The sequence below is a fragment of the Chrysoperla carnea genome, chromosome 5 (genome assembly GCF_905475395.1).
Source record: "Chrysoperla carnea chromosome 5, inChrCarn1.1, whole genome shotgun sequence".
Lineage (NCBI taxonomy): Eukaryota > Metazoa > Arthropoda > Insecta > Neuroptera > Chrysopidae > Chrysoperla > Chrysoperla carnea.
In genome coordinates, this window is record NC_058341.1 from 7,886,169 (window position 1) to 7,912,836 (window position 26,668).

A 26,668-nucleotide genomic window follows, 5' to 3' on the forward strand; every position below is an offset into this window, starting at 1 on the left:
TTACAAATAACAGAACTACAGAGTAAAAATTTTTAAAATATCCTCTACATAATTTTATGTAAATTTGTCCGTCAGTATCGTGTAACGTTTGTGCGGTCGTTATGGAAGTTATTTTGGCATAACTTTTTTTTCAGTTTTTACTTACTTCGTTTTACAGCCGTTTTGGGGTTTTCCCATGCATGATTTCAAATTACCGTCATACTGATAGTCTACGGTTCTGCCACTATTTTTCCATAAAAGTACATGTTGTAACAAGAAAATCGCACTTGAGATTATCCGGTCAGGATTCACTTTTTTCCTGATTATTTCAACCCTAACTCCTATCCTCTCCGAAACAGCCAAAAAGTTTTGTCGTCACTATTTTTATCGGTTTATAAAAAATGGGTGCTTTGACTTATACCGCTGCTTCCAGACGGTTAGGGTGTACTTTCCTCACATATCTACAACCGTCTTTATCTCGAAAATGGACACTCTGCCATATTATATATTTAAACGAGCAATGAAATCTCGTAAACTGCTTCGAGATTTTCATGAAATTTAGCATGCAGTAGGTTTTTGGGGGCGAAAAATGGCTAGGTTTCATTTTTAGAAAACGTCGTTTTATCTGTGTTTTCAGGAAAAACTGAAACATATGACTCTTCGCTTCCTGACATCTATTGGCGAATATATACATTGTACGTGGTTCGTTTCGTATGTATTGTATTGTGTGAAGTTTGTGTGGCTGTGTCAGTTTTGGTTTATATGTAGCTGGTGTGATATATGTATATCGTAGTGATAAAATTTGTGTCTTCTTGTATTATGTCCTTAGATAGAAAAGGCTGCATATTGACTTAGAAACTTATTTACTACGCGGCAGAAAGTTAGGGTTCACGAATTTATTTTACTGGGCATATCCTAGAATACTTTTAGATTTTGCATAGTCAAGGCCGACCATGACCTATTACCACTTACACAATATTGAATAAAAAAGAAGTAGGTACATAGTAGCCATCCATATGTAAGGAGGAGTTTTCAATGTATGGTGAACATGGATGGTAAAAAGCATTTCTTCTTAGTAAGAACAGCTAACACCAACCAACCCATCATGGTTATACCTTAAGTTGTATTGATAATGATAATAATGATAATAATAGCCATCATCATCATCATCAGAGTTTAGGTATTATTATTATTATGATTATTATTATGTTGGTAATCAATAAATTCTTATATGAGGAAAAAAACATGTTTAGCAACTTTATGTGTTTCGTTAAATAATTTTTTTTTAAAAACTTTTTGTGTGTATTTAATAAAGAGATGTATGTGTGTATGCATTTAATGATGCTGTAGGTAAAGAGTGCTTCTTATCTCTTTTGTAAAAAGTTAATGTCTTTTCAATAAAATTATTATAAATTATATTTAAAATTAAGTTTTATCAATGCGCCTGCATTCCTTTAATTTTAAATTACGAATGTCAAACACTTGCACTGGATAAGAAGCATTATTAATAAAAAAGTAATGGCATATGTCAACGAAAAAATGTAACGATGTATGCATGGTTTCCAACTTAAAGATTGAATTAACAATCTAAGCATTCGAAAAGCAACAAATTGGCTAGTTAAATTACGAATGACAGAACTATGACAGAATTTGATTTACCTCGTGATGGAAACTGATGTCCAAGATTTTTGATAATGGCATAATAAATAATTCAATTTAATCAAATTTTGTTTTCTAAAACTAGTCCGTCCTTCAAGGCTAAAATCACTGACACCTGAAGAAATATCGTCAAGAATTTCGCAATTTTTGGAATTATTTCTTTTGCATTTTTACAGCTTCTGTTCGACGCTCAAAGTTGAAAACCTGAATAACAAGATTCTGGACTGTAAAAGATCTAGGATGGTCAGTGCCGAATTTACCATATAGGCGGACTAGGCGGCGCCTATGGGACCCCATAAAAGGCCTTCTTACCTATATCATTAGTCGCCAATTACTGGACCATATAATAAGTCAAATAATTCCTTAAAAACTTTGTCCTGTTCTTCAATTTGCTGTTTTTAACTTTTATTAGTCTTTTAGAAGTATTTGTTATTACGCGCGTTTAATATCACGCAAAAAATTGGTATTTTTTAACTTGTATTTATTTCAAAAACAAGTGAAAACAAACAATTGACTGAGTTAATTGTTGAAATACCATGCATAGTCAGTGTTGATTTCCCAATTGACCTATGATGCTCATTTATGAACTTGACCTCACTTTTTACGTCCTGAGTACGCTGTAAAAATTTCAGCTCGATACCTTTTTTCGTTTTTGAGTTATCGTCTCCACAGACGGACGGACAACCGGAAATGGACTAATTAGGTGATTTTATGAACACCTATGACAAAATTTTTTCCTAGCATCATTATTTTTAAGCGTTACAAACTTGGGACTAAACTTAATATACTATGTATATTTCATATACACATGGTATAATAATATGAATTTGGCTTTATTATTTTTGGAATGTCTTCTAAACTCTTTAACTTATACAAAAATTTAAAAAAACGAAAGAAAACAATAGTTTTGAAAACTGTAGAGACTCTTTATTAGCGCAAACATAAAAACAGATGAATATATATTTCCCATTACGATGTTTTTTAGAAACTTTTATTTAAGATAATTTAAACGGAAATAAACTTTCAATTAAAAAATTTATTGACCGAATAAATTTTGTAAGTAGTTACGTCTATATAATATATTTATTTCTTAATAATGCCTACGATTATAAAATTATAAAAATTTTGTAATTCTTCATCGTTTTTAATTTCACAAAGTGAAAGTTTTTGTTTTAATAATTTTTTTTGTTAAATACACCTTACAAACCAAATTCTTAATAAATTGCATATAAGTGAAATTAAATATATAATTAGAGTGTACAAAAAAATTAATTTTATACAAAAATTTTATATTTCAGTGGGTTTATTTTAATATTAAAAAAAACTCAAATAATTAATTGTAAACAAATGTGTAAGTACTACTGTACTCACTGAATCACTAATAAATTTAGATTATACTACTTAGCTGAGTATGAAACGGAGTGGTTTGAGTTCGAAAGAAAAATTTCACACAACAGATATTCTAATTTTTCTCTAAAATAGATCTGAATATCTCGAATTACCGACTGACCTTGAACAAAATGGTTCAAACTTGATGAAAATCGGCATTGCCTCGTTCTGTCCTCATTTCACAGTCAAATGTAAGAAATGGAATGGAATTATACCGATGATTCCATGTTTTGGTTTCATTTTTATACACGAATTGATAACTTTTAAACTATTTCTTTCTAAATTTGTATGCCACTGGCACAAGAAAAGTTTATTGCCAGTAGGAAAAAAAACTACAAATGTTTCCACAAGGGCTTTCAATAGGGAATAATCCTGATGTCAAATTATCCATATTACCCATAAAAATCTCAAAACTAGACTTGATACCATGACAAAATTTGAAAGTGAAATTAAACTTGATTAAAAAACGAAGAAGTTATTAAGCAATCAAAGATTGCATTCAAAGGTTGCCCATCTCCTGTTAGCAAAACAAACTTTTATATGTAATCTCTATGGCGATATCCACGTATGACGTCACTAGTAGATATCTTCCTCTTTGTTTATTTAGGAATTTTAAACGTTTATCTTACATACTAGTAAAGATTTTCTAAAACCAACTTCACTTTTCTGTTCATGAAGTGAGAATTCTTCATCTGAATAAACAAATTTAGTCCGATCCTTTATTCTCACGTTACCAGTTTTGAAATGAATTTTACCAAAAAATGCATAAATTCTTCGCATAACCTGATTTATAAATTCCATTTTATTTAGATTCTGTATGCTTTGAAACTCTATGTTATTTTTAGTGTGTATTCAGCTATAGAAAATACATTTTTCCGTGAAACTTACAGGGAAACTATTGAATTTTAAACATTTTTTCAAAGGACCTGTACCGTCTAATACTAGATTAATATTACATTATGTTTTATTAGTATTAGACTATATATAAACACTTAATCAACTAATTTTGCACATGTATATGTAATGTGTGTATATACGATTTGCGAATATACATTACATGATCACGATTAATATAAATAATCGCAACTTATATATAAATATATTATTACAATATATATATAGTGTATAAAACAGATTAAAATTTACATATTTAGTTTGTTTATACCAAGTGTTTCACGATTAAGTTCTCATTTCAACAATCTTTTGTATAATAACCGATTTGGCAACAGAAAGTTACTTTATGTTTTGTTTGGCAAGCCATTTCCAGCAACGCTTGAAAATAGGAAATCGGACTAAATTTTTTTATTACTTCATAGTTGAAGAATTCTCACTTTACGAATAGAAAAGTGAAGTTGGTTTTTAAAAATCTTAACTAGTATGCTAGATATGAACGGTTAAAATTTCTAATTGAACAAAGAGGAAGATATCCACTAGTGACGTCATACTTGAATATCGCCATAGAGATAACATATAAAACTTTGTTTTCCTAAAAGGAGATGGGCAACCTTTGAATACAATCTTTGATTGCTCATAATTTCTTCATTTTTTAATCAATTTTAATTTTACTTTCAAATTTTGTCATGATATCAAGTCTAGGTTTACATTCTTATGGGTAGTAATATGTCCAATTCGACATCCGGATTATCCACTATTGTCGAAATTTTGAAATAGAATTGAATTTTTTAATATAAATTGTAGAAATTCAACCACGTAGTGGGACTGTTAATTGACCTTCAAGATTGTTCTATCGAACCCCATTAGATATTATTTGGGGATATGTAAAGTCACTTGTTTACAGCGATATTTCAAAGGCGGTTGTACACTTGAAATACAGCATCCGGCGAGTTTGTGGAAATTGTACATAAAGATTGCGTCATCTACGCGCCAGGCGCTTCGACACTTGACTTTCTGAGATGAGAAGTTTGAAATGAAACATCAATAGGAAGTTCACAAAGATATATTTGACATGGGATATTTTTTCGTGAAACATTCTGTATATGCGGATAAATTTTTTTATATGTTCTTTGTCATGTTATTAAAGATTTAGATTAGAATTAATTATTATTCAGACAAATTATATATTAGAAAATCATTCATTATCTTAACTTGTGTACGTATATGTATTATCAATTAAAATTCAAATTTAAAATTATTTTTGGAAAGTGCTCTGAAACTTATCTGTAGAGTGTCGTAAAAAAAATCACAAATGCATGTACCGTTAAAATAAAGTCAGATTTTATGCAAAATATTATAGTTAACAAAATGTGGCCCGATGGCTTCGCCTCGTGATTTTTAGGATTACTCTGTTAGTTTTAATTGTGTGAATTTAGTTAGAGAATATATAATTCGATTTAATCACATAAAACGGCTTAGCATTCCTTTCCTGTCTCTATTTTCCTGGCCAAAAGTATATAAAGCACTATCGATTTTTATCCTAAAGAATACGCACTAAAGCTATTTCCATCGAGTCATGGGACCCTGTATTTATTTCCGATTCCATCACCATCAAAATTAATTATTTCGCGTTTCGTGTCTACACGGTAAGAAATTTTTTGTGGATATCACTATGCCAGTATCTGTGTGAACGCCATACTGATTTGACCTTTGAACGAATAGTAACACATTAGCAATCGTTATGGCTGACGTATCAATGCAGAGCGTCAGACTAATACTGTTTGACGATACACACAATACTTCTGGTGGATAGCCTTACTCTGTATTTATTTCTATACCATACCAATATTGTGTAATACGCCATGCATTTTTTGTCGTGTACCTAAGTATTTTCAAATTAATCCAATATCAGGAAAAGTCTTATTTTAGCCTTTCAAAAAAATTGTTGCACTTTTTTTCTTTCATTCTCTATTTTTAAAATAAAAGGATACTGATAACAACGCATTTCAATCAGCAAATTGATCGCTACATTTATGACTAAATTAAGCGATATCTTGGCGGTTCGTGATAATTATATAATCGATATATATTTATTAAATAATAACTTAATGAGATGGATTAAATCATTATAGAAAATCTATAAGTACCTATACTGTATAATAAAGCGATAATATACTCATTATAGACATTAAAATTTTATTTGTTTAATTATCTAAACCATGTTTTAAATATGGGAAAAAATAATTCTAATCCATTTTGATTTTTAATTTTTTTTTTTATATAAAATTCATTAATAAAGAATTTTAAATTAAATTGATCATGTTTATCATTATATATTATATTATAGTATAATGCTTATAGATAGTATAATTACACCTAACTGAATACTCCAGGTGCCAGGACACTATTTTCCACTTGTAATTGTGGGAAATCAAAGTGCTTAGGGTCCCGCCAAACAGCTACAATCTGCTTTTATGACAAAATTATTTTTTGCAAATGTCTCTTCTCATTCTCTGCGCATTAATCGATGGCCTAATAATTGTATTTCGTGACAGATATTTTTATAATCTGGACTGTATATGTGAAATATATATCAACGTATACTAATTTTAGTCCCAAGTTTGTAACTCTTAGAAATATTGATGATACTAAAAAAAATTTTGGTATAAGTGTTCATAAAATCACCTTATTAGTCTTTTTCTGTTTGTCTGCCTACGCGTACAGGGCAGACAGACACTCAGGACGTACAAAAGGAAATTGAGTTCGTAAATGAACAACATAGGTCAAATATTTTTTCGTAAACCCGTAATTTACGGGTTGTTTCAACTAGGAATTAACAAAATTGTAAGGCTAAGAATAATTGAGCAAAACATCAATTTACTAAAGCAGTATGTACAATGACATCATATGCCGATGGGCACTGGGACTATAGACCGATGTAAAACAAAACAAAATAGAAAAACTATTAACGATAAATCGAACATTATAATGCGTTTTTTTTTTTTAATAAAACGTTAATTCTTACAGTACTTATAGTCATTATGTCAATGTACTATGTGTTAGAATATTACTGGTTGTGTAATCAATTATTGGGGGAATAGTTTTTCAGATATCGACTAAAATCGTATCAATATCAATTTTTTCAGTCGTATCTCAGAAATTGGTTTCTAAATCGGAAAATCAATTAAACTTTTACCTCTATGGATTATTTAACGTATTTAAGATCCAAAAAACATAAAAAATCAATTCATTTGACAACTATAATGTATTTTTACAAGTATAGCCAGAATAGCTCCGAAATTAAAGCTTTTCGCGGTATTTCTTCGCGATATCTCAAAAATCACACACTTAATCCTTAAATAAATTCAATTTTTTTAATTTTTGGGTCAAATTACACTATATAACAATTTTTTTCTCGATTTTTTCGCAAATTTTTGTAATTATTGGTTTCTATCTATAGGAGATATGGAGATTTTAGTATAATCTATATGAAGAGTTCTCTAAGGACAGTCATTGAGGATAGTTGACACAGCAGTTCAGTTCTACAAATAGTTGTGAATATATTTGGAAATCAAGATTGTAAATTGATTTTGTTTGAAATAAATTGTGTTAAACATTAAAGTATAGCAAAGTTTTCAATGAATTCAACTAGTGATGTTTTATTGTATTGAAATTTCGAACGTTACAATATCTACTTATTAAAAACACAACCTGTACCTTAATCTATTTAAACCATTATGATACTCGTGTAAGAACAGAATCTACAGTTATGCATTAAGTAATCGTATCGTGGTAATGTTTTATTTTTTACAGAATTGGTCATAAAAATTGATCATATTGGGTTATAATATTTCAATCAAGATATTAATTAATTGATTACAAGTACCTGTACTCAAGTACTTAATAGTATTTACTTCCGATATTTAAGTATTTTTTTATTTGATCACTTATTATGATTACAACTTATTGTGTGTGAAGCTTATAAAACGCTTATTTGTAGTATCAAGTAACTGCCATCTTTATGTATAATGGATCTAGGATCGGGCGTGGTATTTGACAGTATAATATGGATGAAAATCCAAGAAACTGTTGTTAAGGTGTTTTGCTACTAATGAACTGAAATTTTGTGTGTCAATTGATAAGTATTTAATATGCGTTCTGCATAAATTTCAAATCGATTCTCGATATACTACCTTTTTACATGGTAGTATATCGAGAAGTCGTAATAAACTTTTATCAATATTCCTCAAGTTTTAAGCTTTAAAATTATAGCAAAATTAAGAACTGAGCATAAAAATTAAAAACTTTTTTTTGGTAAAAACACTGACTTTGATAGGTAATTTCTTCTAAACCGTACAGGGAATCGATATGAATTATTCACAAAAGACGTATAAAAGGATAAGCCTCTCAAATTTCGTTCTAAAATGAAGGTCAAATATCATGACTGATCCTAGACTTAGAGTAACATCACAAGTCCATCTTTATGCAGACGCGCAATATTAATAAAACCGATTTGGTTATATTATATTGGAATTCATAATAACCGTATTGTTTTATGACTTCTAAGAATCTTTTATAATTATCATTCTTTGTTAAATAAGTCATAATAAACAATTTGAATTCACAGTTAAAATCAAAGTTGCTTTTAAGTAACGATGTTCATTTTATAGTCACGCTTCAAGTAGTTTAATTCCAATGAAACTGCAGCTGCTTGTAACGTTTCTAGTTACAGGCTTTTCATTTTCTGAACATTTCCGGGGTATATTTGGTATTTTTGGTATTTTGACTGATGATGCATTTTTTTTTCGATATCTGCCTTAGTTTTCGAAATATCGAAAGCTAAATAATTAAACAAAATTTTCAATTTTCGATATTTTGAAAATTACTCCAGATATCGAAAAATTGTATTCATACTTTTCGTCTTATATTGTCAAGTTATAACATAATTCCGTACTCATACATCCTTTATTAGTCGAGCACAATCGATTTTTTTTCAATAATTTATTAAAACTTTAACTTTTAATAGTTTTTTTTTTTAAATTCCATCGACCAGTTTTGGAGATATCTATGAATTCATATCATCCATCTTTCATTTTCCCGTAAGACCAATGTTAGATATGCCTACTTTTAAAGTCATTTATTTATTTAAATAATCGGGCTACCCCCACTAAAGTTTACATAAATGATTAAGACTCAGTCCAGCTTCATATTTAAAAAGTCAAGCCTCTTATCCAAAAGTGCCCTTCCGCTCGTACATCCTTAAATAATACAAAAATATGAAAAGACTCCTTAAAGCTAAAGTTTTGGCTTTTTTAGTATAAAATTCTATATTCTTTCGATGTGGACTTTTAAAAATATTTACAATTATTTAAACTGGAATTTAATTTAACTTAATTAACTATTCTTAAAAATGTTTTAAGGCTATTTGTCTAAAAAAATAATAAATTATTTTTTAATTATTTTCTCACCTTAGAATTTAACCAAAGTTTTTACATGCTATATAGTTAATTTAGAACAAACCACATAAAAAGTATCAAAATAACTTTTTTTCAGATGTGTTACCTTCATCGAAGGTATTTTTGAATTATTTAATAAAATTAGTAAATTTGTTGCTATAATCATCATCTTACTACAACTCAGCTCGTAAATTATAAAAATTTTATTTTTGAAATCTATGTCAAGGTTCGGTTTTTTTTTCTTTATTAACTGAACCATTCTGTTTTGTAGCATTTTAATTACAGGCTTCTGATATTTACACGATATCAAGATATGAATCATGATAAACATTTAGTTGCACGATATCTTAAGATTTCTGTATTTTTAGCCTATTTTTCAATGAATTTCAATATAGAACGATTTAAAAAATCAGCTTTCTCTTTCTCTTTTTTAGCCATCGGTTAAAAAAAAGTATCTAAAATTTATATAAAAACTGCGAATAAAACTGTTTTCAGCCACAGGTTAAAAAAAAATTTCTCGAATTTTCATACATACTTCACTTAAGAGCGCCAAGGCAAGTTTAGACTTGTGGTTTAAATTATTTTTACCTTATTTTCAACTTTGATAATGAATTTTGTTATAACTTCATGAATTTAGACGAAAAATAACTATACAAGCCTTGGTTTTCGAAATATCGAAAGCTAAATAATTAAACAATATTTTTGATATTTTGAAAATTACTCTAGATATTGAAAATTGTATTCTTACTTTTCGTCTTATCAAGTTATAACATAATTCACCATCAAAATTGAAATTGTAGAGATATTCAGCTCCTCAGAACTCCAATTTAAAATCCAATGAAATGGCAACTATATATCTTTATTTGTATACCCGCAGATAGAAACAGAAAATTAGTTTCATTTTTTAAATGATCATTATCCCCTTATGTATCTTAAAAACACCTCTTGAAAACTAATTTTAATCTGGTAATTTGGATAATAGAAAAACACTTCAATTAGTTAAAAATTCGTAGCTAATATAATGATTCTCGAGATGCCTGAAATTTAAAATACAATTAAACTTGAGTATACCGTTATAGTAAATTCACGTTAGAGTGAATTAAAAGAATTATGATACTACCGTGTAAACTACTTTTAAAAGAATGGAAACATGTAAAAAAAACATCTTAATTGTCATTTGTCACACAAATAACATAAGATACTATTTTTGAATATGCATAACATAAAATTTAATTGCGTATGCGTTCTAAAAGTGCAATCGTTCGTTTATTAAAATAGAAATATTTATTACAACAGATACTTTGAAGATTAAATTAAGTGCGTGTAATAATGGTATTATGTACCTGCCTATGCAATAATGCGTGTGTTTCAAGCCGCTACTCGTTCTCTATTTATGCCACTTTTTGTAGTTTTTGGGTCAAAATGAGTAATTTTGATAATAGACGAATAGTTTTTGGAGATATCGCCAAAAATCTTATCTGAAAACCTTTTTTTATTTCATAGCGATTTTGAAGATGTCTCCAAAATTACTAATCTTTTTTGAATCCTAGATACCTTTTTGGATAGAATCGAAAATCTAGCAAATTTTTCAATTAAATTACAAAATTTCTGAAGTTATCTTCTAGAAAAGTTTCAGAGAATACCTATCGTCTAAAGAAATCCGTAAAGTTTCTGTCGAATATTCGTCCACATGTACTGGTATACATTATACACTAAAGATTACGGAATCCTAAGAACTTGTTTTGAAAAAATTTCATGGTCTAGATATTTTTTATATATGTTTTGCATATAATCGTATTAAATGTTTCGTTTTTTTTTTAATTGCCTAAATAATTTATGCAAATTTATGCAAAACAACAATATCTTAAATTTAGATTATTTTTTTATCTGAAACATGAATCTTGAGACAAATGTATTTAGAAATACATTTATAGAAAATTACTGGAATTCTTAATGCGATTAACGATTACCTACCTGAAAATAAAAAATTTTCATATTACCATATTTAGATTATAATACCTACTTAAAACTGTAACTTGTGTTTAACCTTAGAAAAATTATTCAAATAAGCTTTAATTTTTATGATAAAAGTAAAGTTTCGAGCCCAATTTGTTACGTAAAATCTTATCAAAGAAATTTTAACATAATATTTAAAGATAAAGTAACTAATCCTTGGCGTATCAAAAAAATGAAGGTTCCAAAGAAGCTGATTAATCAAATAATCTCCAAATAGATTGCCTTAGCGCATAGAAAGTTTAAACATATTGGTAAGAAAATGTAATTATCTAACTTAGTAATTATTAATAAAGTCATTAATAAATAATAAGTTCGAAAATTAATATTCCAAATCCCACACAAGACGAAATTTACGGACACTTAAATACTTAGAAATTTATTATTATTAATTGCGTTGTTAAAATTAAAGTTTATTTCCAAAAAATTTTATTCTATTCAGATAAATTTACTAGAATTCATTTTACGCGGAAGAAAAACCGTATTTTTGTTTTAAATAACGTAACTGTTTTATTAAATTATGGATGTTTGTAAACTCTAAGGTGCGATATTAATTTATATAAAATGAAACTCAACCATAAAAAATGTGACACCATAATTTCGAGACTCGAAGTGGTTTAAGTATCTTAATCGTGAAAAAAAACGACTTTGAAGTCTAAATGGAAATATTCATTGTAGACATTCTTAAATCCTTAGAACTTGGGAAAATTAGAAAGTTAAGAGTAAAATTTTTCAATATATGCAATAGTTTTTGAAATATTGATTCCTAAAGATTTAGAGAAAATCACTTATAGAAGAAATAACACACAAATGCCATTCTTTTCATCACTTTAAATGTATTTTATGGAAAAACGAGTTTGCTTTTTCCATGAAAGTCCTTTTATAAGAGCTTTTGTATGATATTAGGGCATGAGTGTTAACCAAAGAACGATTGGACTCGTGTACTCTCCCATCGAGCACTTACTGATGCACAGTTTAATATGTATGGAAGTAAAGAATTGTGCTTTCATAATAATTCATTTTCCATGCCAATCAGTGTATTTAACATTTTAAAATTTATGATTAATACTTTGTAATTATGTAAAATGTTTAATATCAAAATATTTTAATACTAAATCTGTTTATTGACATTTTTTTTTTACATTTCAATAACATACTAATGAACAGAGAAAAATACATTAATTAATATTCAATAATTATTAGAAAAATATACAAATAATACATTAATTATTTAATATTATTAGTTTTTATTGGTTATTACTAAATCATTTTTATTTTTTTAAATTATGTATTTGTTTAAAAAAAAAAGAATTTCAAGGATATTTTTAATTAATAGAAAATATAGGTACTATTTTTACTTCTTTTTAATCGAAAATTCATCAATCATCGTTGTACTTAATTGAATAAAAATATTATTAGTAGTAAATATATCGGTATAATATATACAGGTGTTTCATTTTAATTTATCTCATTAATCACTTAACAGTTTGTTTTAATTGAACACCGCCAAGTTTACTATCAGGGCCGTACCGCCGTACTTTGAACACGACCTTTGACTTATTTTATTAGTTCATATGAGGGACATTGAAGCGTCAATTATATCAAAAGACAATTTGCTGAATTTCAGGTGTAAAGTGTTGATAGTTTTAATATAAAGTTTAAAATATTGGCAATATTTAAATATGTTAATTTATTTTGAGAAGAGATACATAAGTTTGACGTGAAAAAGGCCCCCTTCAGATTTGAAGTAGGCTTAAATATCGAAAAAAATATTTTTGCGGAACGCTAAGGTATAGATAGATTAATAGTTGTTACATAATAGCTATTCTTTGGAAAATTTTAGGGAGTTTCGATACCAAAACAAAAGTGTTATTACCAAAAAACTGAAATTGTTATCAATTAATGAGTATTTATTCGATTGTCTTTACGATTTGCGATAAATTAATTAATAAAAACAGCCCTTTTTTCATGGTGGTATATGAAGAAGTCGTAATAAATATTGGTTTTTTAGTCAATAAATGCTTTTAAAAATGTTTTACCATTTACATAAAAAACTTTTATCAATATTCCTCAAGGTTTAAGCTTTGAAAATCATACCAAAATTGAGAACTGTGCATAAAAATGAAAAACTTTTTTTAATAAAAACACTAACTTTGATAGTTAATTACTTCTAAACCTTACAGAGAATCGATATGAATTTTTCACAAAAGACGTATTAAAAAGATGATTAATTGATAAATAAAATTTCAAATCATTGGTATCATTTTCACTTTACGGTATCGAAATATCTTAAGTCAAAAAAGACTTTATACTTTGTCCAAAACTCAATAGTTAAGAATTTATGGGCACTATCGGATTTGACAAAAAAAGGAGTTTAATGTTTTATTAATTAAAAATGTTTCTTCGTTCACTACTAGAAGGAATATTTCGACCATATTAACAATAGCTTCTTGGTCGGAAAGCTCTGCAGGCTGTTCTGCATTTGCTCTAGGAAAATTACAGATAACATAATATTGAAATTTGATTATTTTACAAAATATCGCCGCTTTTTTCGACTATAATTCTCAGTAGCCTCACCTTCAAAAACTTTGTATTTTAAGTAAAAATAAATAAACATATAATAAGTTTTAAGTACACATTAGACATAATTGTTCTCTTAAAATTCTTTTTTTATAATTTTTACATAAATATTTTTACTAAAAAAATGTTTACATTGAACTTTCAAATTGATTAATTACAGACAGCAAATTACGTTTGAATTTTTCTTTAATACTTAATATTTTGAAGAAAAAATATGTATTCTTAATAATAATTAGTGTCATAAAAATTCAACTTAATAATGATCTAAATATAACAAAAATTTTTTCTACAAATTTAATTAATTCCGTGAAATTGTCTAATTGGTTTGTATTTTGTACTCAAATCGCTTTTAGTACCGTTTAAGAGAGAGCTGTTTAACATCTTTGGGTCGATATTTGAAGAACTCTAAGTAAAAATTTTAAAAATTCGGTCTTTTAAAGTAAAATTGATTTTAACATTATTCAAAACTCATGAATTTTAATGCTTTTGCATTATCTAAATTAATTAAAATAAAAAATAACTTTAATAAAAGAGAAGCGTCTTAACTTTAACTTTACATATTTCTGTTGCTGTTATTAAGTAATAATTAAATGTATCCAAAATATAATTTAATTATAATTAAATTAATTATCTTATTTTTATGGGGTAATTAAAAGAGTGTATGATATCATAATTAATTTAAAACTATAACTTTGACTTTCGTCATTTCATACAATTTTTTTTATTATCTTTTTTAATAATAGATACAAGTCATATAAAATAATGCAGTTTTTGTTGGCATTAAACCAAATGGCATTAATCCATCATAATAATACAATCATAACGAGTAATGTACTTTCGTTTTTTTTCATTTTTATTTCAACAAAAATAAAATTCATTTATGTAGGTAATGTCATATAGTAAGTACACATATTGAGAGGAATCTAATCAATATAGGACGTGATTTCTCCCTTACTTTCAGAGTTCTATTGACGATCTACTGAACGCAATGTATTGCTAAAACACAGACGGCTTAGTTTTAATGATCGTGTAATCGACGATATTTCAACAATTAACTCAGTCAATTGTTTGTTTTCACTTGTTTATATCTATGTTTGTACCTACTCTATGGTATTTTGATGAGAACATAAGTATTTTTTGACAAAAAGAAATGAAAAATCCTTTCTTATGATGCAGTTTATAATTAATTTGATTTATATGAACAAATTTAATGTTCATATTTTACAGAGATGACAGATTTGTACACTTAATTTAATTTTACAAAAAAATATTTTTTGAAGTTAATTTTATGAATCAATTTTACGTCACTCGGTATTGTGTCGTTTTTAAACGGAATCTCAAAAATCATTAGCCGTAGATTTCAGACTGTTTTAACAACTCGTTTTGCAAACTAGCCTGAGACAATAATATTAAATTTTCAATGTAAGTCATAAATGCAATCCATACAATTATATATGCAGCCATACAATTCTATAATTAAAGTAGTGTATCGTTACTATGAAAACGCCTCCAATAAAACTCACGCACGGTGCGAATACTATAATTAGTGCATTTGTTAATTAATAAAATTACGATTTCATTCAAAAAACTTTCTCTCATTTTTAAAAGCACTCAAACAAACCAAATATAATTAATAATTAATTAATAACAAAATAAGAGTAAATTTGTGCAAAAATTAAGTTAGTTTATTTAAAAAATTTAAAATAGTTTTAATTTTTATGTTTCTTTTATTAATTAACCTAAAAACCTGGTAAATAATAATTATAATTTATATATAAATAAATAAATTCTATTTTTTTTTTTTAAGTTTATTTATTCATCAATATTTATTTTATTATTTTTATTTATTCAATTACTTTCTATTTATCGAATCTATTAAAAAAGGTTGAATTGTGTTGAATTCAATTAAAAATACGTTATAACTGTTAATTAAAAACTTTTTACGATACTAAATAGACAGTGGTGAATAAATATACAAACAGATTAAAAAACACTGATGGCTATGAAACAATGTAACATGAAAACATCGAATTTGTAAAAAAATTAAAGCACGCAAGAGATTGTGAATTTGACTGAGAATTTTGGTGAAAATCTTTTTTCCCGTCTATTGATCTCATCGTTGTTTATATATTCCGGTTTTCCTTCATTAAACACACACATAGGGGCTCTGCCCTTCATAAAGACGGCGTATAGACTTATCCTACTAGGAATAAGTTCAAATCACTGTATTATTTCCATATTCCTATCTATAAACTTGAGGGCCAATCAGCCAATCTATAATCAAGCTACATGGAAAGACAGGTGAGGAACACTCTTGTTTCTGCTCCGGGGACCTTGTTCACCTAGCAGCTACGCCACTGTTGCCTTCACAAAATAAAAATAACAAGTGAAAACAAACAATTGATTGAGTTAATTGTTGAAATATAATGTATAGGCAGTGCTGATGGCGCAATCGTGTTATTTTACGGCACGTAAGTAAAGAAAGATATCCACCCTCACATAACTGATATTTGCGCCCTCGCGGGTAAACAGTGATGTTTACGAAAAAATGTTTCAAACAAAAATTGTTTAATTTTTTTAATAAGGAAAATTTTCTACATTTAAACTTTTGTTCTATTTCTAACGGTTTACTGTATGGGTCCCACGGTTGTTTATTTGCGAACTCGACCTCACTTTTTACGTCCAAAGCACGCTATAAAAATTTCAGTTTGATATATCTTTTCGTTTTTGAGTTATCGTTGACAGACAGACGAACAGACGGACGGAGGGACAACCGAAAATGGACTAATTAGGTGATTATATGAACACCTGTACCAAAATTATGTTCTAACGGGACTTAACTTAGTATACCTTGATTTATTTCATATATACATGGTATAAAAACTGATTTAACCAATTGGCAATTAGTGTATTCTATATTATTATTTATTTTATAAGTATAAATTATTTATTATCACTCAGTTCTTTGAAAGGTATATTTTAATCAATAGTAATTAATTAAGTATATATAAATTACTATTTTGCTAAGTATTATAATAGTATTTTAAATTGTTTTAATTAGTTTTATTTTACGTTGTGGGTTTTTAAATATTTACTTTGTAGGTTTGTGTACATTAATTGTTTAAGAGAGTTAGTTCATTGATTTTTTATTTCAATTTTAATTCACGACAAGATTATTTAGCATTTTAATTAATTTCTGTCCAGTTTTGTTCACAATATTTAATTTGCATTTTAAACGCCCAAAACTTTTAATACCTACATTAAAATTTTAAACAACAAATTTGACAATTTCTGGCTATCTCTAGAAAATTCACAATAAAATCTTAGTCATTTTGTCTTCCGAGATAAGTCCCCTTTCGTATTTGGGTTGACTGATCTAGGGTGACATTTAGGAAGATACGCATCTTATCATCAAATGAGCTTTTGCGATTTTGAGCTTTGCGAATTGAATGATAAATTTTTAAGGTGTTGTGAAGAAATTACCCCAAAATTACTTTAGAAAACGCCCACACCCCAAAAAAAGATTGCTTCAAAATTGATGACTTTCTGCAGAATTATTTGTAATTTAATTTTGAAAAATAAACCTTATAATAATACAGTTTTTGTTTTTTTTTTCAGCATGGGAACACTGCGTTACATGAAGCTGCATGGAAAGGGTACAGTCGTACGGTGGCAATATTAGCTGCAGCTGGGGCCAATTTAGAAACAGCAAATAATGGTGGTTTTGCACCATTACATTTATGCTGTCAAAATGGGCATAATCAATCATGTAGAGAATTATTGTTAGCTGGTTGTAATCCTGATTTACAAAATAATGTAAGTTGTTATCACTCATTAATCCTTTTGATTATAACAAGGGCTTAATTGTGAAGGCTGATATCAATCCTTTTATTTTGAAATCCACTAATCTTGGAAAATGCGGGAATCCTAAAAGTGAATTTTTGAAAATTAATGGACTTACGTTAAATTTAACAAAAAATTTGGAAAATATGGCCCAAATTTAGTAGGATTACATACTTCGTTCCTCAAAATTGGATGAAATTTAATTGTGATAGAGCAAAATTAATTTTTTTGGATTTTGATGACGTCATAGAGTTCAAAACATCAATTTTTTTGATATCTTGGCCAAATTTGATCCGATTTGAGCGAAATTTTTTTTGAAACAAACTAATTTTGGGTCATATTTTTTATTTTTCATGTTAGTTATTAGCCAATATTAGCCTTTGTTCGAAATGCGGGGATCCTGATAGTGAATTTTTGAAAATTAATAAACTTACGTTAAATTTAACAAAAAATTTGGAAAATATGACCAAAATTTAGTAGGATTACATACTTTGTCCATCAAAATTGGATAAAATTTGCACGTGATAGAGCAAAATCAATTTTTTTAGATTTTGATGACGTCATAGAGTTCAAAAAATCAATCTTTTGATATCTTGGCCAAATTTGATCCGATCTGAGCGAAATTTTTTTTGAAACCCACTAATTTTGGGTCATATTTTTCATTTTTCATGTTAGTTATTAGCCAATATTAGCCTTTGTTCGAAATGCGAGAAATCTGATAGTGAATTTTTGAAAATTAATGAACTTACGTTAAATTTAACAAAAAATTTGGAAAATATGACCCAAATTTAGTGGGATTACATACTTCGTCCATCAAAATTGGATAAAATTTGCATGTGATAGAGCAAAATCAATTTTTTTAGATTTTAATGACGTCATAGGGTTCAAAAAATCAATCTTTTTAATATCTTGGACAAATTTGATCCGATCTGAGCGCAATTTTTTTTGAAACTCACTAATTTTGGGTCATATTTTCCATTTTTTATGCTAGTTAATCGCTAATATTAGCCTTTGTTCGAAATGCGGAAATTCTAATCGTAATTTTTTGAAATTTATTAAATATGGGGGCCCCTCTGTATTGTATTAATTTATGTAAAAGTGATCATCAATAAATTTATAGATTTCATTTCTTTTTTTCAGTATGGTGATACACCATTACACACATCCGCACGATATGGTCATGCAGGTGTTACACGAATTTTAATATCAGCTCAGTGTCGTGTATCCGATCAAAATAAGAATGACGACACCGCTTTACACATAGCAGCTGCAATGGGTCGGCGAAAATTAACACGTATTCTATTAGAAGCAGGATGTGATAAACATTTACGGAACAAACAAGGAGAAACCGCTAAGGATATCGCTACACGTAAAGATCTAAATGAAATAATTCACATAATCAACACCACCAAATCTTTAGTCAAGAAAAAATCATCCACAACGGATAAAAAATCATCACGTAATAAAAATGACGTCACAGACGGTAGCAGATGTACAAAAGACAAACATCATAAAGATAAGAAATCATCGAAATCGAAAGTTCGATTTGAAAGTTTAAACAAACATTGGTCTCCGTACGGGTGTCATTATTACCCCGATCCAAAATCATTTCCAAAACCAAAATTAGATACATTACCGATCGAACCACTTCGAAAAGGAGAACAATATTATTTAGATTTAGCTGGGAATATTTGTAAGGGGCCGATTGGGGTGGGTTACACATGTTATTGTGCCCCGTTCTTTAAACACATGGAAGAACGTTTGGATCGTGATAAACAAGAATTAAAGGCACATATCGATAAAGCTCATGAACGCTTAGATCATAAAGTCACGAACCTCGAACTCAAAACACAAGGACAAATTTCAGAGCTAACCCGTTGCGTGGCCGCAGAACGTGCTTTATGTGATAAACGACATCAACATTTAGAACAATGGTTATTACGCAGTCGATTCGGACGTCAAAGCGAGCGAGTACGGAAAGTTGAACACAGTCCACCATACGAGTATGGCTCGCAAGAGATATTACAACGATCTAAAAGCCTGGAACTTCTTGATGATTTCGATGATTTTCAAAATCGTAGTGGAAAACAAAATTCACGTAGTATGGAACTCTTGGATGATACAATCAACCATGATGTACCAAATCGTGTTCGAACGATTTTACCCGAACAACATTTTCAATTTAAGAGTCAAGTTATGAAAGAAACAACAGCGAATCAACGATATAAACCACAGTTTGTTCAACAAATCGTCACAGTTGATCATCATGCGAACGAAGAACCATCATCAACACCTCGAAAAACCGTTTCGGAATTAGTTAAAGAAATTCAAATGCATCAAAGAAGTGGTAATATCGATCAATCATCCCCACAATCTGTATATAATAGTTCAGTGATCAATAATCGAACGGAATTACATATCCCAATAAACGATAACACTAATGGCGATCAATCAGAGTCGAGTGATGATGAAGAAGATCAAAATTATCCGAATACATCACGACATTATACGAAAAACGATGATAATATTCATTCAAACTACGAGAATGTTAATCAAAATTACTATAACGATAATAATCCGATGTTTAACGAAGCTCGGACACGAGTTGTTTTTTATAGTCCCACATCACCCACTGATATGCTGATAAATAGTTCCGATAATCCAACACATATAAATGTACAAGATCCATACGATATCAAAAATACAGGGTTGTACGTTTTGGATGACCATTCATCACCGTCACATGACAGGTACAATCAATCCCTACCCCAACCTCCACCAACAATTATCCAACATGTCAACACTACGTTATTAGATAATACGAACAATAATCATCTTGGGGACTTTCACCATCCGATGACAGCTTCGTCATATCATCATCATCGATTTACGAATTCCAGGAAACCAATTGACTTGCAGATGTTAGAAAAAGATGTTCATTCACGAATTGCAAATTTACACATGTTAGATCGTGATTTAAAAAAGGATATAAATGTGATTGAGCATAATGATTCGGGATATTCGACAAAAGTGTACGGGAGTTCACAAGGTAATTCACCAAGTCTGTCGGGTGAAGTTGAGAATATTAATAATGGTAAAACTTTACCGTCACCTCCGTCAACTTCTTCGCCATTGGGACAAAATCGTTCAACTTCTTCAACTAATAATATTCTTCCAGGATCTTCCAGCCTTGTATGATTAAACTAAGTATTTGCATAAAAATTTCATAATTAAGTTGTAGAAATATGGATAAAGAACTGGTGAAACCATAGAAATATTATAAGAATAGAGTGTGCGAGTCACTATGGAGGAAATGTTATGGTAACTCGGCAGCGCGATCGTTCTCCCTCTTATCTCTCTCTTTCGACGCTCTCGCTGTTCTCTCGCTTACTCTGTATAGGTATAATATCAAAACTATGGGATTATTAAAACAAATAATGTCTTCGAAATCGGAATGCCGAATTCCAAAAAACGAGAATTTAGGCTAAATACGTAGAGATGGCAGCACTAGTGCTATTTAAACAGCTATGGCACTTCGTGGATCATCTTAATTTATGATTTTTAGCTCCAGGAAAGGGCGAAAAATAAAAACTAGTCCTATTAATCCTTCAAATAAAACAGCTTATTATGCAATCTCCTAAGAATGAAATAATCATTTTATGGGATCAGTTAAAATCAATAATGTTGAATATTTACAGGTGTTGACACAAATTAAGGAAAGACCTACACACCCTTTAAAATAATTTAATGATATTATTACTAATTAAACAATTTCAATTGAATTGATAACCATCTATGAAAAGAAATAGATTTGTTTATTCAACCGTGCGACAACAATTATTATTATTATTATAAATATTAATTAGCTCTAATATTTATTTTGAGAGTCACAAGTATTGTTTTTATTTGTTTACAAATAATATTAAAAATTGTAAATGTACATATTTTTTTGAAATAAACTTTTAATAATAATTTAAAGACATAATTTTATATATAGAAAAAAAGATTGTTTTAATATTAATTAAAAATTGTAAATAAAAGAAAAAATTATATAATTTTGTTCTTAATAATTATTTTATTGTATTGGCAATTAAAAATGAGTCGAAAATGTATACGATATCGGTATTAATGTTCATAATCATAAATAAAAACGGCTTTAGGAATATTCGGGTGGCGAAGATAATACACCCCTGCACTAGACGCCGTCCAAGTTTAAATTGTATACAATGTGTTTCACAACTTTTTTCCAGTCTCTTTGAAAAACTCATTTACTAATAAGTCGTTGTATACTGGAGGACATGCCCCTGGTATTAAGTAGAAATAATCTAGAAAACACACAACGTTAAAAATTGATTCAGAACGATGTACAGATAGAGAATACAATTTTAAGAAAAAAGTTTCTTAGCAGTTTTTGTTAAAAGTTAAAGTGAGTGAAGCAGCAGACTCGTTGTCATTCCCACAACAAAATTGTCGAATCAAAGAATGGCTACGACAAGCTTGGTTAATGGGACTTCGTGCACTACAGCTAGGGCATTCGAATGTGCTCGCCTGAAACGTACTAGAGTACGACTGAAAAGAGTACCACCTTCATATCATCGGAGTCTCTGATGATCCCACTTATATTGCCTGTATGGAGGGCGATGAAAGCTTCATACATGTTATTTTCACTTCTAGGAACTTTCAGAGTGTGTCCCTTGGATCCATCAATCCTGGGAGAATTCCAGTGAGCCTTAACTTTTTTTTATTGTAAAAATTTCAATTTGACCTACATTAATCGAGAAACTTTCAAAATTATAAACGATAATTAATGAATTCCTATTTCGATTTAATGGGAACAAAGTTTTGAGGCAGCCCATTTACTGAGCACAGATTTATTAATTAAAAGAGATGTCTAAATTATTTCATTGTATAAATTAAACTGTTAAACAAATTTTCATTTAATTTAATGAGGATTTCAAAATGTGATATTCTAGATGAAGAAGCTTCAAAACTGATTCCTACTTTTCACAATTGAAATCAAACAAAACTTATTAAAGGCTGCGTTTGGTCGATACCGGACAATTTGAGCCCCATGTATATGAGGTGCCAAATGTCTGAAGATCACTCCGTAAACAAATCGAGCACTCGTATCGAGAACGACTAAAACCCAGCCAATGTTAATTTTTTCTTAAAAATAAATTTTATAATAATGTCTATAAGTTATAATTTGTACATATAAATAGTTAAGTTTAATAAAATTGTTTAAAACAAAAAAATTATTTTTTGATTGCCAACACAAATATTTAAATTTTAAAAGTAAATATGAAAAGCAAATGCTAATGCATATTGTGATTTTATTAATAATAAAATCAATTAATTTTTATCACAAAAGAAAATGTATTAAATTATTTATCCAAAAAATATTTGTTGTAAAAAATTTGTATGAAATAAAAAATTTAATAAAAAAAAAATTGTACCTTAATAAACGACAATAAAATATTACACGAAAATGTTTTTTTGTTTTTCAATTTTAATAAATTAATAGAGGTAAATAAATGAAAAATTTTCGAATTCCTATATCTGGAGAACTATTGCACCCTCAAAACTTAGGGCAATCTCTACTATGGCAAATTTAGTTAAAAAAAGATTCAATGTAAGAAGACCCCAAAAATATAGGAGATGATAATAAAATGTCACTCGGAGATCGAAAACAATTACGTTGCTTCTGTCTTTGATAAATACTAATTAATCTTTCTTAAATCTTCGATTTAAAACATTTTCTTTAAATCGATTCGTAAATATTAGGTATGCACTTCTATGTACTTGGATTTAGTTGGCTAAGAATATGTTAATTATGCCAAAATATTGTTAAATTTATGAAATTTTTAGGTCAAAATTTTTTTTTGGTCTCCTTTAGACCGAAAATTCCAGTATTGCATATCCAAGAGGTCAAAAATCAATCAAAACATATATGGTTATGGTTATGGGAGGAAATACAGTATAATTTTCAATATAGTATTATGAGTTTATGGTTCTTGAAAAGTGAAAATCCTAAGCAAGCCAATTAGTAGAATGTTTTTAGTATTTTGAATTTCGAGGTACTTATGTACAACGCTTGCGCAGTAAATCGATAGCTAGTTTAACGTTTTTTAGTTGTGTCAAGTATCGTTGTGAGTTTTTAATGAAAAACTTAGATATTTTTAATTGGAATAATACTAAACTATTGAAATTTTTAAAATTTAATAATTTTTGAATATTTTGATGTATAAAACTCATACAATCATCAAAATATTAATATTAAATTAAATACTTTAAAAATAAATTTAACTTTTAAACAATTGAACACTATTCAGACATGCGCAGATCAGAATTAGGCAAATAACGCTTCAGTTAGAGAGTGATAAATTTTTATTTAAAATATAATTAATTTTATTCAAAATTAACTTAAAAAATCTACTAAAACTGCTTATATACAATTTTAACTTTAAGTTTTGTTAAGTGTAATTTTAATTTGATGAAAACCACAGCTATTATATGGGTATAAGTGAGTAAAATAAATATCTATTTTAACTGCTAATTTAACTTGAGATTTGCTCTTATTAATATCTATAATTTACGATATTTTGCTTAATTTCTATGTATTTGAAATAATTTTTGTGCTTTAATAATATTTCAAAGTTTATAAACAAATTCACCATAAATATAAAACAGTTTTTGAAGTTTTGACGCTTGTAGTTTCGAATAGAGTTGCTTTATTTATCTATCAAAAGTTCAAAATGCTTTTTTGGCGTACACCAATTATTCCCTTCATTTGAGTCTATTTATTCATATAGACATCTTGTAAAGTGTAAATAGTTCAAGTTGGTGCCTGGTTAAAATAATAGTTAAAGTTTCTGAGTATTAAATTCTTATCAAAATGTGAAATTCAGCTTCAAAATAAGTCATTATTGCATTTAATCGAAAGAAAACACGCTAAATACGAAAATTAATGCTTTAGCTAAAAGTTGTGAAGGGCAATAGAGGACATTTGCCTGAATCCATGACTTTGGCCTACAATTTTTGATAAACTTTAAGCGTATTATTATATTCCCATCAAACCCTGCAACTATTCTCCTATATTTAAAAAAAATGTACCTTTATGCTGCTTAAAGTTCCCCCCAAGATTTTTCTCTGGCTACGCTAATGATGTTTACTAACAAGGTACCTTCCCGTTCCCGCCAGATGTCTGTTTATGTTTAAAATGTTATAATTGTCAAAATAAAATTGACATTTGAATCAATTTCATAATAAAACTGCATGGTATCGAAATAATATCAATAGAAAATATGACCCTACTTTTATTCTTAACTGTTCTTGACACCATATTACCTGCATGTCGCTGTCAAAAACTATGCTAGGGAAACAAATAAGGTTATTTTAGTAGGTGGCGTGCGTGGGTGGGCATACAGACAAGATTATTTTATGGTGGTAGGTGGTTTGTAATCGTTTTTAATTGTATTTTAAGTTCTTTATTTTTATACGAAATAATGGCATTCTGTTATTTTTGTGAAACCACTTTTTAAGTTTATTATTTTATTTACAAAATTTTTAAATTGTAAGTATTCAAAATAAATGAATTATTAAGAAAAACAAGCGTTGTGGATAAGAAAAACACTTGGAACTTTTTAGATGATGGAACAAATGAGAAATGATGTTGAAATCAAGCAAGAAGATGAACAATTTACACCGGATATTATGTTAAAAGTAGAAACTGTGTACTCAGAAGATGAAAATGATGAAGGAAATCAATCGTGCCTGTCAGCTAGTGATTACACACTAAAAACATTACAACATGAAGGTAAACCTGAAAAAGACCGTCCAATAAAATGTCCTGTATGCGAGCAAACATTCACACAAAAAGGTCATCTACGTGATCACGAACGTAAACATACGGGTGAACGACCATTTAAATGCCTTATATGCGATGCAAGTTTCGCAACAAATTCCGTTTTAAAGAAACATATAATTATTCATACGGGTGTTCGACCATTTAAATGTAATTTCTGTGATCAATCATTTACGACTAGTTCCCATTTAAAACGGCATGAACGAATTCATACCGGAGAGAAACCGTTTAAATGTAGTTTTTGTGATCAAGCATTTACGAATAGTTCACATTTAAAACGTCACGAGCGTGTACATACGGGGGAACGACCGTATAAATGTAGTATGTGTGATAATGCATTCTCACGACGGGGTCTTTTAAATCAACATGAACGTATTCATACGGGGGAAAGACCGTATAAATGTTTGGTTTGTGGGAAAGCGTTTACGACTAGTTCACAGTTAAAACGACATGAAGTGACGCATACACGAGAGAAACCTTACAAATGTAATTTCTGTGAGAAAATGTTTACGACGCCATCAAATTTAAAAGTTCATGAAAAGAAACATATTATGACGCCAATACTTCCACCTGTACCTATGTAGTTTAAAAAAAATAGGGACATGATTATGGGCTTTGTGAAGATATTCGAAAATTATAATCAGGGCGCGATTAACCCATGCCGGGATCCACAGAAAATACTGTTTTTTTAATCTTCGTAAATATCAACTTGGCGCCCTTCTCGTACAAAGTTGTCCATTTCTCTTTTGACTTTGACTTCCCCGGAGGCTCTAGGTAGTTGTCTACTTTGCCGAAGGGCAAAAATATTTGTACACAATCTGTCTTCGTTTGTCCAGCCTGTCTTCGGGTCAGTTATTTGGATTAAATTAATCTAATCTTGGAGTACATAATCATGTTATTTTATTTAAAGTAAATTTTAAAAGAATTTTTTTTTAAAGTCGTTGTTATATGTTGTTAAAAATTTATTTTAATCGATAAAAAGAGATTTTAA

The 26,668-nt window shown here is 28.7% G+C and overlaps 2 protein-coding genes across 3 annotated transcripts in view; both read left to right on the forward strand.

The window, feature by feature from the left end:
* Positions 1-21,675, forward strand: part of LOC123300563 — a 77,767-nt gene extending 56,092 nt beyond the window's left edge. The window contains exons 3-4 of the mRNA XM_044883149.1: positions 17,589-17,786; positions 18,954-21,675. Coding sequence (XP_044739084.1) covers positions 17,589-17,786; positions 18,954-21,011 — 2,256 coding nt within the window. The 3' untranslated portion in view covers positions 21,012-21,675. The remainder of the gene's footprint in view (positions 1-17,588; positions 17,787-18,953) is intronic.
* A 3,411-nt stretch (positions 21,676-25,086) lies between these two features.
* On the forward strand, positions 25,087-26,554 carry LOC123300352 (gastrula zinc finger protein XlCGF49.1-like). Of its 2 annotated transcripts, none has more exons than XM_044882917.1 (2): positions 25,087-25,259; positions 25,461-26,554. In XM_044882917.1, exons 1-2 carry the CDS (start codon positions 25,254-25,256, stop codon positions 26,259-26,261), a joined length of 807 nt encoding a protein of 268 aa, XP_044738852.1. In that variant the 5' UTR covers positions 25,087-25,253; the 3' UTR covers positions 26,262-26,554. The 2 variants fall into 2 exon arrangements, with proteins under 2 accessions (XP_044738852.1, XP_044738854.1); XM_044882919.1 differs by having other exon boundaries at positions 25,088-25,386.
* Positions 26,555-26,668: the final 114 nt, after the last annotated feature.